The 12795-nt window shown below is 37.2% G+C and overlaps 1 protein-coding gene across 9 annotated transcripts in view; it reads left to right on the plus strand.

Annotated features, from left to right (window-relative positions):
• The window catches only part of WAC (WW domain containing adaptor with coiled-coil), an 80389-nt gene extending 68111 nt beyond the window's left edge, over positions 1-12278 (plus strand). For all 9 annotated transcript variants that reach the window (XM_055430090.2, XM_088844047.1, XM_088844046.1 and 6 more), the window contains 4 exons: positions 5101-5219; positions 6398-6584; positions 7744-7871; positions 9112-12278. In XM_055430090.2, the coding sequence (XP_055286065.1) occupies positions 5101-5219; positions 6398-6584; positions 7744-7871; positions 9112-9181 (504 nt within the window). In that variant the 3' untranslated portion in view covers positions 9182-12278. The remainder of the gene's footprint in view (positions 1-5100; positions 5220-6397; positions 6585-7743; positions 7872-9111) is intronic.
• Positions 12279-12795: the final 517 nt, after the last annotated feature.

Here is a 12795-nt window from a genome sequence, read left to right on the forward strand (position 1 = left end):
GTAAGTTCTGACAAAACATGGTCCACTGGAGAAGGGAATGGTAAACCACTTCAGTATTCTTGCCTTGAGAACCCTATAAACAGTATGAAAAGGCAAAAAGGTATGACACTGAAAAATGAACTCCCCAGATTGGTAGGTGCCCAATATATACTATTGGAGAAGGATGGAGAAATAGCTCCAGAAAGAATGAAGAGCTGGAGCCAAAGCAAAAACAATACCCAGTTGTGGATGTGACTGGTGATGGAAGTAAAGTCAGATGCTGTAAAGAACAATATTGCATAGGAACCTGGAATGTTAGGCACATGAATCAAGGTACATTGGAAGTGGTCAAACAGATGGCAAGACTGAACATCGACATTTTCGGAATCAGTGAACTAAAATGGACTGGAATGGAAGAATTTAATTCAGATGACCAGTATATCTACTGCTGTGGGCAAGAATCCCCTAGAAGAAATGGAGTAGCCCTCATAGTCAACAAGAGTCCAAAATACAGTACTTGGGTGCAGTCTCATAAATGACAGAATGATTTCTGCTCGGTTCCAAGGCAAACCATTCAGTATCACAGTATTTCAAGTCTGTGTCCAACCACAAATGCCAAAGAAGCTGAAGTTGAACGATTCTGTGAGGATCTATAAGACCTAGAACTGACAACAAAATGATGTCCTTTTTCGGGACTGGAATGCAAAAGTAGGAAGTCGAGATATCTGGAGTAACAGGCAAGTTTGACTTTGCAGTGCAAAATGAAGCAGGGCAAAGGCTGACAGAGTTTTGCCAAGAGAATGCACTGGTGTTAGTAAACACTCTCTTCCAACAGCACAACGGTGGGTGACTACACATGGATATCACCAGATGGTCAATACTGAAATCAGATTGATTATATTCTTTGCAGCGGAAGATAAGCTCTATACAGTCAGCAAAGACAAGACTGGGAACTGACTATGGCTTAGACCATGAACTCCTTTTTGCCAAATTCAGGCTTACATTGAAGAGAGTAGGAAAAACCACTGGACCATTCAGATATGACCTAAATCAAATCCATTAGGATTATACAGTGGAAGTGAGAAATAGGTTCAAGGGATTAGATCTCATAGAGTGCCTAAAAACTATGGACGGAGGTTCGTGACATTGTACAGAAATGATAAATAGATTCAAGGGATTAGATCTGATATAGTGCCTAAGATCTATGGACAAAGGTTTGTGGCATTGTACAGAAGGCAGTGATCAAAACATCCCCAAGAAAAAAGAAATGCAAAAAGGCAAAATGGTTGTCTGAGGACTTAAAAATAGCTGAGAAAAGAAGAGAAGTGAAAGGCAAAAGAGAAAAACGAAAGCTATATCCATCTCAGTGCAGAGTTCCAAAGAGTAGCAAGGAGAGATAAGAAAGCCTTCCTCATTATCAATGCAAAGAAATAGAAGGAAACAATAGAATGGTAAAGATTAGAGATCTCTTCAAAAAAACTTAGAGATATCAAGGGAACATTTCATGCAAAGATGGCACATAAAGCACAGAAACGATATGCTTTGAAAGTGCTACATTCAATATGTCAGCAAATTTGGAAAACTCAGCAGTGGCTGCAGGACTGGAACAGGTCAATTTCCATTCCAATTCCAAAGAAAGGCAATGCCAGAGAATGCTCAAACTACCAAACAATTGCACTCATCTCGCATGCTAGTAAAGTCATGCTCAAAATTCTCCAAGCCAGGCTTCAGCAATATGTGAACTGTGAACTTCCAGATGTTCAAGCAGGTTTTAGAAAAGGCAGAGGAACCAGAGATCAAATTGCTAACATACATTGGATCATAGAAAAAGCAAGAGAATTCCAGAAAAACATCTACTTCTGCTTTATTGACTATGCCAAAGCCTTTGACTGTGTGGATCACAACAAACTGGAAAAGTCTTCCAAGAGATGGAAATACCAGACCACTTTACCTGCCTCCTGAGAAATCTGTATGCAGGTTCAAGAAGCAGCAGTTAGAACCGGACATGGAGCAACGGACGGGTTCCAAACTGGAAAAGGAGTACATCAAGGCTTTATATTGTCACCCTGCTTGTTTAACTTGTAAGAATACATTTCACAGAGTACATCATGTGGAATATTGGACTGGATGAAGCCCAAGCTGGAATCAAGATTTCCAGAAGAAGTACCAATAACCTCATATATGCAGATGACACCACCCTTATGGCAGAAAGTGAAGAGCAAATGAAGAGCCTCTGAAAGTAAGAGAGGAGAGTGAATAAGCTAGCTTAAAACTCAACGTTGAAAATACTAAAATCATGGCATCCAGTCCTGTCACTTCACGGCAAATAGATGGGGAAACAGTGGAAACAAGTGGCTGACTTCATTTTCTTGGGCTCCAAAATCACTGCAGATGGTGACTGCAGCCATGAAATTAAAAGACGCTTGCTCCTTGGAAGAAAAGCTATGACCAACCTAGACAGCATATGAGAAAGCAGAGATTTTACTTTGCTGACAAAAGTCTGTCTAGTCAAAACTGTGGTTTTTCCAATAGTCATGTATGGATGTGAGAGTTGGATTGTAAAGAAAGCTGAGCATTGAAGAATTGATGCTTTTGAACTGTGGTGTTGGAGAAGACTCTTGAGAGTCCCTTGGACTGCAAGGAGATCAAACCAGTCAATCCTAAAGGAAATCAGTCCAGAATACTCACTGGAAGGACTGATGCTGAAGCTCCAATACTTTGGCCACCTGAACTGACTCATTGAAAAAGACCCTGATGCTGGGAAAGGTTGAAGGCAGGAGAATGGGTCGACAGAGGATGAGATGGTTGGATGGCATCACTGACTCTATGGACATGAGTTTGAGCAATCTCCTGGAGTTGGTGATTGACAGGGAAGCCTGGCGTGGGGTTTCAGAGAGTCCACTGAACTGAACTGACTGGAAGGTACATTGCCTCTGAGGGGAATTGGGAAAGAACACACTTTAGGCTAAAGCAAGTTTTCACAGTGTTCTAGACTGTGTATGGAGGAAGAGCCCTTTTTTGGGAGTAAGGTGGTGGTGGGATGCATGGCAGGTGAGTGAGAATCCTGCTAAGTCACTTCAGTCGTGTCCGACTCTGTGTGACCCCACAGACGGAAGCCCTCCAGGCTCCCCTGCCCCTGGGATTCTCCAGGCAAGAACACTGGAGTGGGTTGCCATTTCCTTCTCCAGTGAGTGAGAATAGATGCAGGTTAATCTCAGCTAATGGAGGGTTTGGAGGAGTGAGTTGTACTGGTGCCCCTTCTCTGCACTGATGCTGTTCTCTTCATTGACTTCATGGATGAAGAAGGTTTACTAATAGTCTTATTTTTGTAGAATTTTTAGACTCCAAGGCGTGAGAGAACATGTTTTCCAGTGATTTCCTCATACTTTTATATAGAAATGAGTCAATTTCTGTGGCAAGAGCTTTGTATCTAATTTTCACATCAGCTACTGTTTGCTTCATTTGATAGAAACTTAACTCTTTCGTTAAGTCTGATTTTTATGGTTGAGTCATTTTTAGACCCAGGGCTTTTGGAATATAGAACCCATTTTATGAAGCTATATTGCTTGTTTGTCCAAGTAAAACTTTACGTTGTTGGCTCCTCACAGCACAGTTAGAGTGTTGCTAGTCTCTGTTCTTACTGGCCTGTGAACAGGACCTTATGATGTTGCTGTCGGATTTTACGCTGCATTCTTAGATTCTTGCTCACAAATTCATAAGCAGTTCCCAGTCATCCTCATTCTGTGCTTTTGTAGCATACCACCAGTAAAACTTAAGCTATTTGGAAGTTGAAATGTACGAGTTTTAACTTTTTTTGAACTCTTACTGGTAACTATATGGGGAAATTGTTTTTAAAAGCTGTAAAACGGGGCTGTTTGACACTTTCATGGCAAAGAATGCATTATTTAAATAAGATCATAAGCAGAAGCCTAAAAATAAAAATGTATTGAAACATGGCTTGAAATGGATGGTAGGCCAGCTCTTGGGTCTTCCTGTTGGCTCATACCTTCCCTACTTGAGTCATGGGTCTGTGTGTGTTGTAGATTGCTGTTTTAAAATTTTGAGTTACAGTTGTTAGTTTTCTGTGTAGTTCCTTATTGTTTACTTGTATTTTGATGAGAGAAGAATTTAAATGTGAGTTTTAGCACAAGAGACCTATTAGAGCTTATAACTTACCTTGTGGTATTCTAAGAGCACAGTGAAAGATGGCTGCACATGGCATGAGTGGTTGTGTTGGGTTTACAGTTGATCATAACATTGTCACTTCAAATCTGTAAGCAGATGACTTGTAGTTTTTTGCATTATAAACCTTTCAGGTTGTGTTTAAAAGTAAGTGGGCATTTGATCTTATATAGATCTTATTAAAATGTTCTTTATAAAAGAACGTGCTTTTGTACATATTTTGGACTTACATTGAAAACTACTTGTTTTCTGTCACATGTATGAAAATATGTGTCCACAGTGGCAACCATGGACCTCTTGGTCTGCCTCTGGAGGGTGCCATCTCTTTGAAGCCCACTCCAGTTAAATTGCATATGGACCATAGCTCTTTCTGATAGACAGGTCTATACATTCTCTTCATTTGTGATTGAATTTTAAGCAGCTGTATTTGTATGATGTGGTGTAATATATTTACTTATATTGATACAGAAGTAATAGTAAATCAGAAAAGATGTTACAGTATATTGGAAAGAAAATGGGGCTTAAAATCAGGAGAACTAGTTCTTAAGCTGGTTGGCTTAAGTAATTGTTTGGCCCTGGGCCATTTTATGAAGACATTAAATCTAAGCCTCAAGACTTTCTTCTAACTACATGACCTTTGGAAACTCATTTGATTCTTCTTCTTTAAGTCTCCATATTTTATATGTTCAAGATTACCAACTAGACTTGGAGGGATCTGAAGATTTGGGCCCCAAATGACAATAGTTTACATAATTAAGTGTGGCTGTATCTCTAATACTAACCTTACTGTGAACATTTAAGACAATTCTTACCTTTAACAAAATCACTGAACATAAATAATTGGAAAATTTTCATTGGCAGAACTTGTGCTCTTATCTAGTTTCCACTGCTGTTTGTCTATGTGGTAGAAGCCTGTCTCACCAGATTTTGACATTCCAGGTTAGTACTCCAGTAGTTAAGCAAGGACCAGTTTCACAGTCAGCCACACAGCAGCCTGTAACTGCTGACAAGCAGCAAGGTCATGAACCTGTCTCTCCTCGAAGTCTTCAGCGTTCAAAGTAAGTTGATGTTTTGTGTTGCGACAACACTTTTTTCCTTATATTATGATGATATTTGGATATTATATATGTATAGTAGAACTTGATCTTGGAAGAATCCATGGATAGCCTAACATAGTTTTGTGTATTATAAAATTTACAAAAGCAAATCTTACTAGATTGTCTCTAGTAGTGAATCCTGAGTTATTTTGAAGAAAGTGGCTCTCTCTTTAGAATTTTGCTTGATGGAGTACAATGGGAGTAACTATATATGACACGACACTTGTAGCGGCACATGATTTTGTACTACTTCATTCATTGGAAACAATAACTTCCCAGTAGCAGTTTTAGATTTGAGTTTATTGATAAAGCCAAAAAACCTCACATCTGAAGCTTGGGTCAGTATTTTCCAGCTGATGTGTGTCAGGCCTTTCCGATAGCCTCAACTCTGTTCCTTTAGTGGCTGCAATATATTTTTAAATATCCTCAGTGATGAAAACGCTTCATCTTTTGGGAGACTTCATTTCTAGAAATAACTGAAATTCATTCAGAGCAAAGTCTGGTGTGAGGCAGCTAGGAAGTCAGCTTGGGGTATTACATTCTTGATTCTCACCACCACATCCCCAAATCCTGGCCCAGACCGTACAGGTGAAAAGATAAGCAACCTCAAGTCTTCCCCATTTTTGGTTTTATTTTGCCACTGAACTCATTCATTGTGAGGCAGTTACAATGTCTGTTTTGGCTCACATTATTTCACCCTCTGATTACACACTTTACTCTGATTTTAAACAGTCAAAATCTCTGAACTTTTCACCCTCCATGTCTTCATGTATTTAAGATGTATTGATGTGCCTTATATCTAAAACTGTTCTAATGTTACCATTGCTTAGTCACATCCTTATTAGTGTTTGTAGTATACAAAGGCACAGGTTCCACTGTCAAGTTTGGAGGAGTACAAATATTTTAAATTCAGCCCTGACATTACTGTTCAAAGGGCTCTGTTAACCTCCAGATGTGTATTAGGAATATGGTATAAGTATTCTTTGGATTTTAAATTATACTTATTTAATATTAAAGTAATAAGTTATTCTTAGGAATTTGGGTATCTTTAAGTTAATCAAAGGTATTGACAGGCAATGTTTAGGATACTTAGAAACCACTTTTAACCATGCTCCTCATTTGGTTATCTTTTCTCGTAGCAGCCAGAGAAGTCCGTCACCTGGTCCAAATCACACGTCTAGTAGTAATGCATCAAATACAGCAGTTGTACCACAGAACTCCTCTGCCCGACCTCCATGTTCACTAACACCGACGCTCGCAGCACACTTCAATGAAAATCTCATCAAGCACGTTCAAGGATGGCCTGCAGACCATGCGGAGAAGCAGGTACGTCACAGTCACAGCAGGTGTTCTGCCTGTGGTTTGCTGGCAGCTCAGTTCCACTTTGAGAAAATCTAACCTGGACCCTGTGGATTCGAGCAGTCTTTAAAACAGCTAATTTCTCATTAGATTGTCTGTGGTTACTTTGTAAACTATTTGATATGTACTTACAGGATATTTGTGAGGTAACTTTTTTGTGGTTTCACATATTTTAATTATCATAGCTTCCATTATCAAGTGCTCAGAGTTTAGCTCTGTGCTAAGTGCTTTATGTTTATTTTTTCCATTTTCTAAAACTACTGACCAGTGCAAATCATGAGTTTTTTGTTTTACTAATGAGGCCCTTAAAAACAAATGATCTGTACCAAGGTCACTCAATTACTAGTGATACGACTCAAAGCCAGGATGCTTTTCCTACTCAGCCAGCCACTCTGATTCTTTTAGTACAGTTTAACCTTGAACAACTTGGGTAGTGGGATTACTCTCCACACAGTCAAAAATCCAAGTATGGTTTATAGTCAGCCCTCCATATCCACAGTCCTTACCCCCAGATCAGCCAACTGTGGATCATGTAGGACAGGGGTGTTTAATATTGGGAAAAAATCCATGTGTAAGTGGGCCTGCCTGCACAGTGCAAACCTCTGTTGTTCAAGGTTCAACTAACTACTGAAAGTTAGAAAACGTACTTTGGGATGAAGGACCAACCCTAGCACATTCTAGTTATTGCCACTGGCTGTTTCGTTTTATCAAATGACTGACCATCTGAAATGTTCTGTAAGCTCATGGTCATGCATTGTATATCTCTTGATATGGGGATACAGTAAGGCCCTTTTATCAGTGTTATACCTGAACTTCACTTTGACTGATCCAGCATTTTTTATTAACCACAAATCATGAGTCCTTCTATCTTAGTGCTGTACTACCATGAGACTGAAAATACTATCTTCTCAAGAAGCCTGAGGGGAAAATCTTAAAGAAATACATTTCACCATTAGAGATGTTTTTGTTTTTTTTTTAAATCATTCCCCACCCCCCCCTCAGATCCATGAGCATTTTTGTGGATTTAAAAGAAAAGATTTATTCTATAATCTTGATATAAAGTTATACTCGTTATTTTATATGTGAATATGACTTATATTTCATGAGATTTTTATTTCTTTTATAGGCATCAAGATTGCGAGAAGAAGCCCATAACATGGGAAGCGTTCATATGTCAGAAATTTGTACTGAATTAAAAAATTTAAGATCTTTAGTCCGAGTATGTGAAATTCAAGCAACTTTGCGAGAGCAAAGGTAAGCTTTTTCATTGATGTAGATTTAATTTAAAGTTCTCTTTGATATATCACATTCCATAATACTATGAACTGTTTCACAATTTAGTAATATTCCTGATGAATGGTAATGGCATCTAGATTTTCTCTTAACCTGTGATATAAATGCTTTATTATTAAATTTTTTTTCTTGGATAATGACTACATAAGGGACTTGTAATGTTTTATTTAAAAAGTGAGATGTTGATAGCAACCAGTTAGCAGGAGTCGCCTCTTTGGTTGAGCAGTGCCCTCTTACTGAGGGTAAATATTTCAGTTGACATTCAAACTCCTGATTATATTGTCCTTGAAGCATCAATGGATCCCTTGGAAATTACATGAAGAGTTTAGTTGTCTAGGAAGTTTAATGATGTATATGTGCTTTCTTTAATTGTTTTCACCTCAACTCTTGTCTCGTATTTCTTAATAATGTAGGATTTTATTCAAGTAGGATTTCTATATTGTGTTAAATAGTATAGGTTACTTTATTTTTTTCAATGCCTGTTACAAAATTGAGGACACACTTTCAGCGGCTTCACATCCTGTCTGTGTTGAGTCACTGGGTCAGACGTAATCTTGTTGTGAAACCACAGATACCATGTCATGGTTTATGGTAAACTTGGGAAAGTGAGTTTTTACCTAACCTTTCAACGACTAAAAAGTCTGGAAACACTTCCTGAATATCAGTTGGAATTTTTTTTTTTTACTCTAGGATTGCTCTGAAAGTAATTCTGACATATGTAAAACCTTACTTTGGCTTGCTCAACAGATGTGCAGCTCCTGAAACACAGTCATATGTCACAAACCACATTTGACCATATAGATATCAAGCAGTAATTGTCACAGTTCACAGAAGAGGAGTTACAAAGTTCATAAAAATCTAGTTAGCTGTGGAGTTTGTGTTTTTATATTTTGTTTTAAATATGCATGTCAGCTGGACTTTGCTCCATTTTTATGAACCTACATTTATATTGAGAATTGTTCTTTGTAATTATTGAGAAAGGGTTAGAAAACTAGGAAATATTTAAACTTTTGTCATCCCAATACTTTGTCATATTTTCAAATGGTTATTTTGTCCTAACTAGACTGAACAGTTTTAAATTACTTCATCATAGCTAGTGGTTACTCATTTTCATTGTAAAGCTATTTTTATAGTTAAAAGTGTTTTTCCTGTAAAATTTATAATGACCGCATGGGCTCTAATGCCGTATTTTATTTTTCAGGATACTATTTTTGAGACAACAAATTAAGGAACTCGAAAAGCTAAAAAATCAGAATTCCTTCATGGTGTGAAGATGTGAATAATTGCACATGGTGTTGAGAACAGGAACTGTAAATCTGTTGCCCAGTCTTAACATTTTTGAGCTGCATTTAAGTAGACTTTGGACCGTTAAGCTGGGCAAAGGAAATGACAAGGGGTCGGGGTCTGTGAGATTCAATTCAGGGGAAAGATACAAGATTGATTTGTAAAACCCTTGAAATGTAGATTTCTTGTAGATGTATTCTTCACGTTGTAAATATGTTTTGTAGAGTGAAGCCATGGGAAGCCATGTGTAACAGAGCTTAGACATCCAAAACTAATCAATGCTGAGGTGGCTAAATACCTAGCCTTTTACATGTAAACCTGTCTGCAAAATTAGCTTTTTTAAAGAAAAATTTGGGGGGTTAATTTATCATTCAAAAATCTTGCATTTTCAAAAATTCAGTGCAAGCGCCAGGCGATCTGTGTCTAAGGATGCGATTTTGAACCATATGGGCAGTGTACAAAATATCATGAAACAACTGTTTCCACACTTGCACCTGATCAAGAGCAGTGCTTCTCCATTTGTTTTGCAGAGAAATGTTTTTCATTTCCCGTGTGTTCCATTTCCCTCTGAAATCCTTGATCTGATTTTATCCATTTTTTAAGGCTCCTCTTTTCTCCTTTCTTAAGGCACTGTTGCTATGGCACTTTTCTATAACCTTTTCATTCCTGTGTACAGTAGCTTAAAATTGCAGTGATTGAGCATAACCCACTTGTTTGTATAAATTATTGAAATCCATTTGCACCCTGTAAGAATGGACTTAAAAGTACTGCTGGGCATGTGTGCTGAAAGTACACTGATTGCTCAAATATGAGGAAATGGCCCAATGAACATGGTTGTGGGAGGGAAGAGGAAACAAAGCTAGTCAGATGTGAATTGTATCTGTTGTAATAAACATGTTAAAAGAAACAAAAATTGTTATTTTTCTTTACCTTCGGTCAATGCCTATTAGAATTTGAACTACCTGGGGATTCTTTATCAGAACTATTCTTGTTGAACATTTATACTTCATTGAAATAATTCCTTAAGGGAGGTTTTGTTTAAAGCATATTAACAGGAAAATGTGTATAAGACTATTTAATGAAATAAGAAATTCAACAAGAACAATTAAGTCACTTCCCAAGTGGTTGTCATTTGTTAAAACCCTGGTTTACCTGTCTTGCTATTATGACATTTCATTTTGAAGGATGTTTGTGTTGTAGCTAACTGTTCAAGTCTGGTGCTGACTGCTGTTCTTAGCCATCACAAAACGCTAAATTTGTGTAATTGGAGCTTCCTGCTGTTACCTGGAGACGGTGGGAAAGCTCAGCTTTGTATATTGTTTCCTAAAGTATATTAAAATAAAAAAAGAAACTATTGCTACTATAAAATTACCTTGGCTTTTTTTTTCTTTGCTAAAATATTGGTCACGTGGCCTTAGCATGACACTGCCAGTATTAAATCAGATCACAAGGGTTTCTTTATGCAGAAAAATCGCCTAATTCAAAATCTTATCTGATTTAGAGACTTTTTTTCCTGTTGAGGCAGATGCATTCATGTGCTTTCAGAACTGCCAGCACCAAGGGCTTATTTTGTGATGTTAGACATTGTTGCTACATTCTGGGATGCAAAAATTCAAAATGCTCTTGTGCTTTAAGCATAATTAAAGTATAGAAGATAATGCTCAGACTTCGCAGCACATTTAAAAAGTTAAACTGTGATAGTATGGTTGATATTTTCTAAATACAAAATATTCCAGTGTAATTAAGAATTAAGATCATACTGGCAACCGACTTCTTTTTTTTATTGTAACTTGAGGATAAAATGTAAGAAAAGACAAATGTCATAAATTATATCATCATGAAATGTTAATACCTGTGAGATTGTTAATATTTGCTGGGCTTGATTAGTGCATGTACGTGAAATTCGGAAGAGCTTTGTTAAGTTAGAACCCTTACTGATGTAGTCCTGTGTCTTTTCTGGAAAGATGATGGGGTAGGCAGATATTTCCCCATCAGATGGCAGCTTGACTTGTGGTTTAAGGTAACTTTGAATTTAATTTGCTAATTGTTTATTGATCTGTATCACCTTATTCTTTGGACTTTTAAAAAGTGTTTTTATCCCTAAATTAGGAATTGCTCATACATATATACATATGTCTGTATATGTGTATATATATATGAGAAGATGCCTAATTTGAAATTTCCCAGTGAATTTTTAAACAATTAAAAATTTTGTGGAAATATTTTTACAATATTTGATTCACTTATTCTGTAGTGAATTATTTTAAATACTGCACTTTAATACTAATACAGATTTGGTGTCCAGCTACTAACCTTCTTGAGGTAACCAGGGGATATTTATTAAAATAGATATTATACCCTCCAGAATATCCTTTAGTTGTCCTGTTGCCATGGCTTTGAGCCTATCTCATTTTGTGGACACCGTGGTTCAGAGAATTTGAGAATAGAGATACAGATTGCCCCTAGGAAACCTCAGGATTTTATTTTAAAAGGGACATTAGTAACTAGTGTTACATTCAAATCTTAAAAAGTGATGTAATATTCTGTGAAGGTGGGTCTGTTAGAAAGTCTTAGCCTTGAAGAGCCAGCCTCCTATTTTTCTCTTTGTTTTCTGCTTAACTAATTTGACTAACCTTTAATTTGTTAACTTGGGCTGTACCTCCAGACTTTAAGCACACTGAAAACTCTGTGTCAGCCTTTTTTTAAAGACATTATGCTGCTTTTAATAGCCCAAATGAGTGATTTTTATCTTCCAGATTTTATATATCTGTTTCATAATTGTAAAATCTTGGAAAGGAGGTGCTTAACACTTTGCAAAGAATTAATTGTTAACCCATGTCAGAAACAATCTGTTCTCTTTAAACACAACCTTTAAGGGATTATTTCAAAGGGGAGGGGGCAGCGGGCAAAGTCATTCACTGCAAACCAGAACTATTGTAGTTCAGGACTTAAAGCTACTGTATTTAGATGTGGGGTTTGAATATACGGATTTCTTTTCAATAACTGTAAATATGGCTATATTCTTGTATTTGTACTGGAGTGTACAAAATGACACTGAAAAGTAATAAATATGTTTTGACTATATTGTGCAGTTATTTCAGAACAGTCTGTTTGAAAGTCAAAGTGCATAAATTACGCACTTGAGGAAAATACTTAAAATATCAGGTTACTACAAAAATTTTAATAGTAGTTGTGTTCCAGTTGTGTTTCATATAATTTCTTAATCACATTATTTTAATGAAAATTTTGGCTTAAAGTTGGGATTCTTTAGATCCTGTTCTGATTTGCTGTACCCTTTTCCCTGATTCTGAACTTGGGGAGTGCCCGCAAAATGTAGTCCGCCTAGAGAATCCTACTCTTTGGTCAATTTCACCCAGATTATCTCCAGTCCTCAGCTCTTGTTGAGCTCCCAACAAGTGAGTTTAATTCTTGCCTTAACATGGCAAATTTTCTTAAAAGACAGGGCGAGCGAGAGGGGATCTTTCATCCTCCACTCTTCCCATTCTCAGTAGCTGACAGCATGGTTTCCCCAGTTGCTCACGATCCAAATATTTTTGCATGTGCTTACCCATCACCAAGAACCACAAGGTCTGCCTTCATA

Source organism: Moschus berezovskii, chromosome 15 (genome assembly GCF_049115385.1).
Source record: "Moschus berezovskii isolate FMDL1 chromosome 15, NW_MosBer_1.0, whole genome shotgun sequence".
Taxonomy (NCBI): Eukaryota; Metazoa; Chordata; class Mammalia; order Artiodactyla; family Moschidae; genus Moschus; species Moschus berezovskii.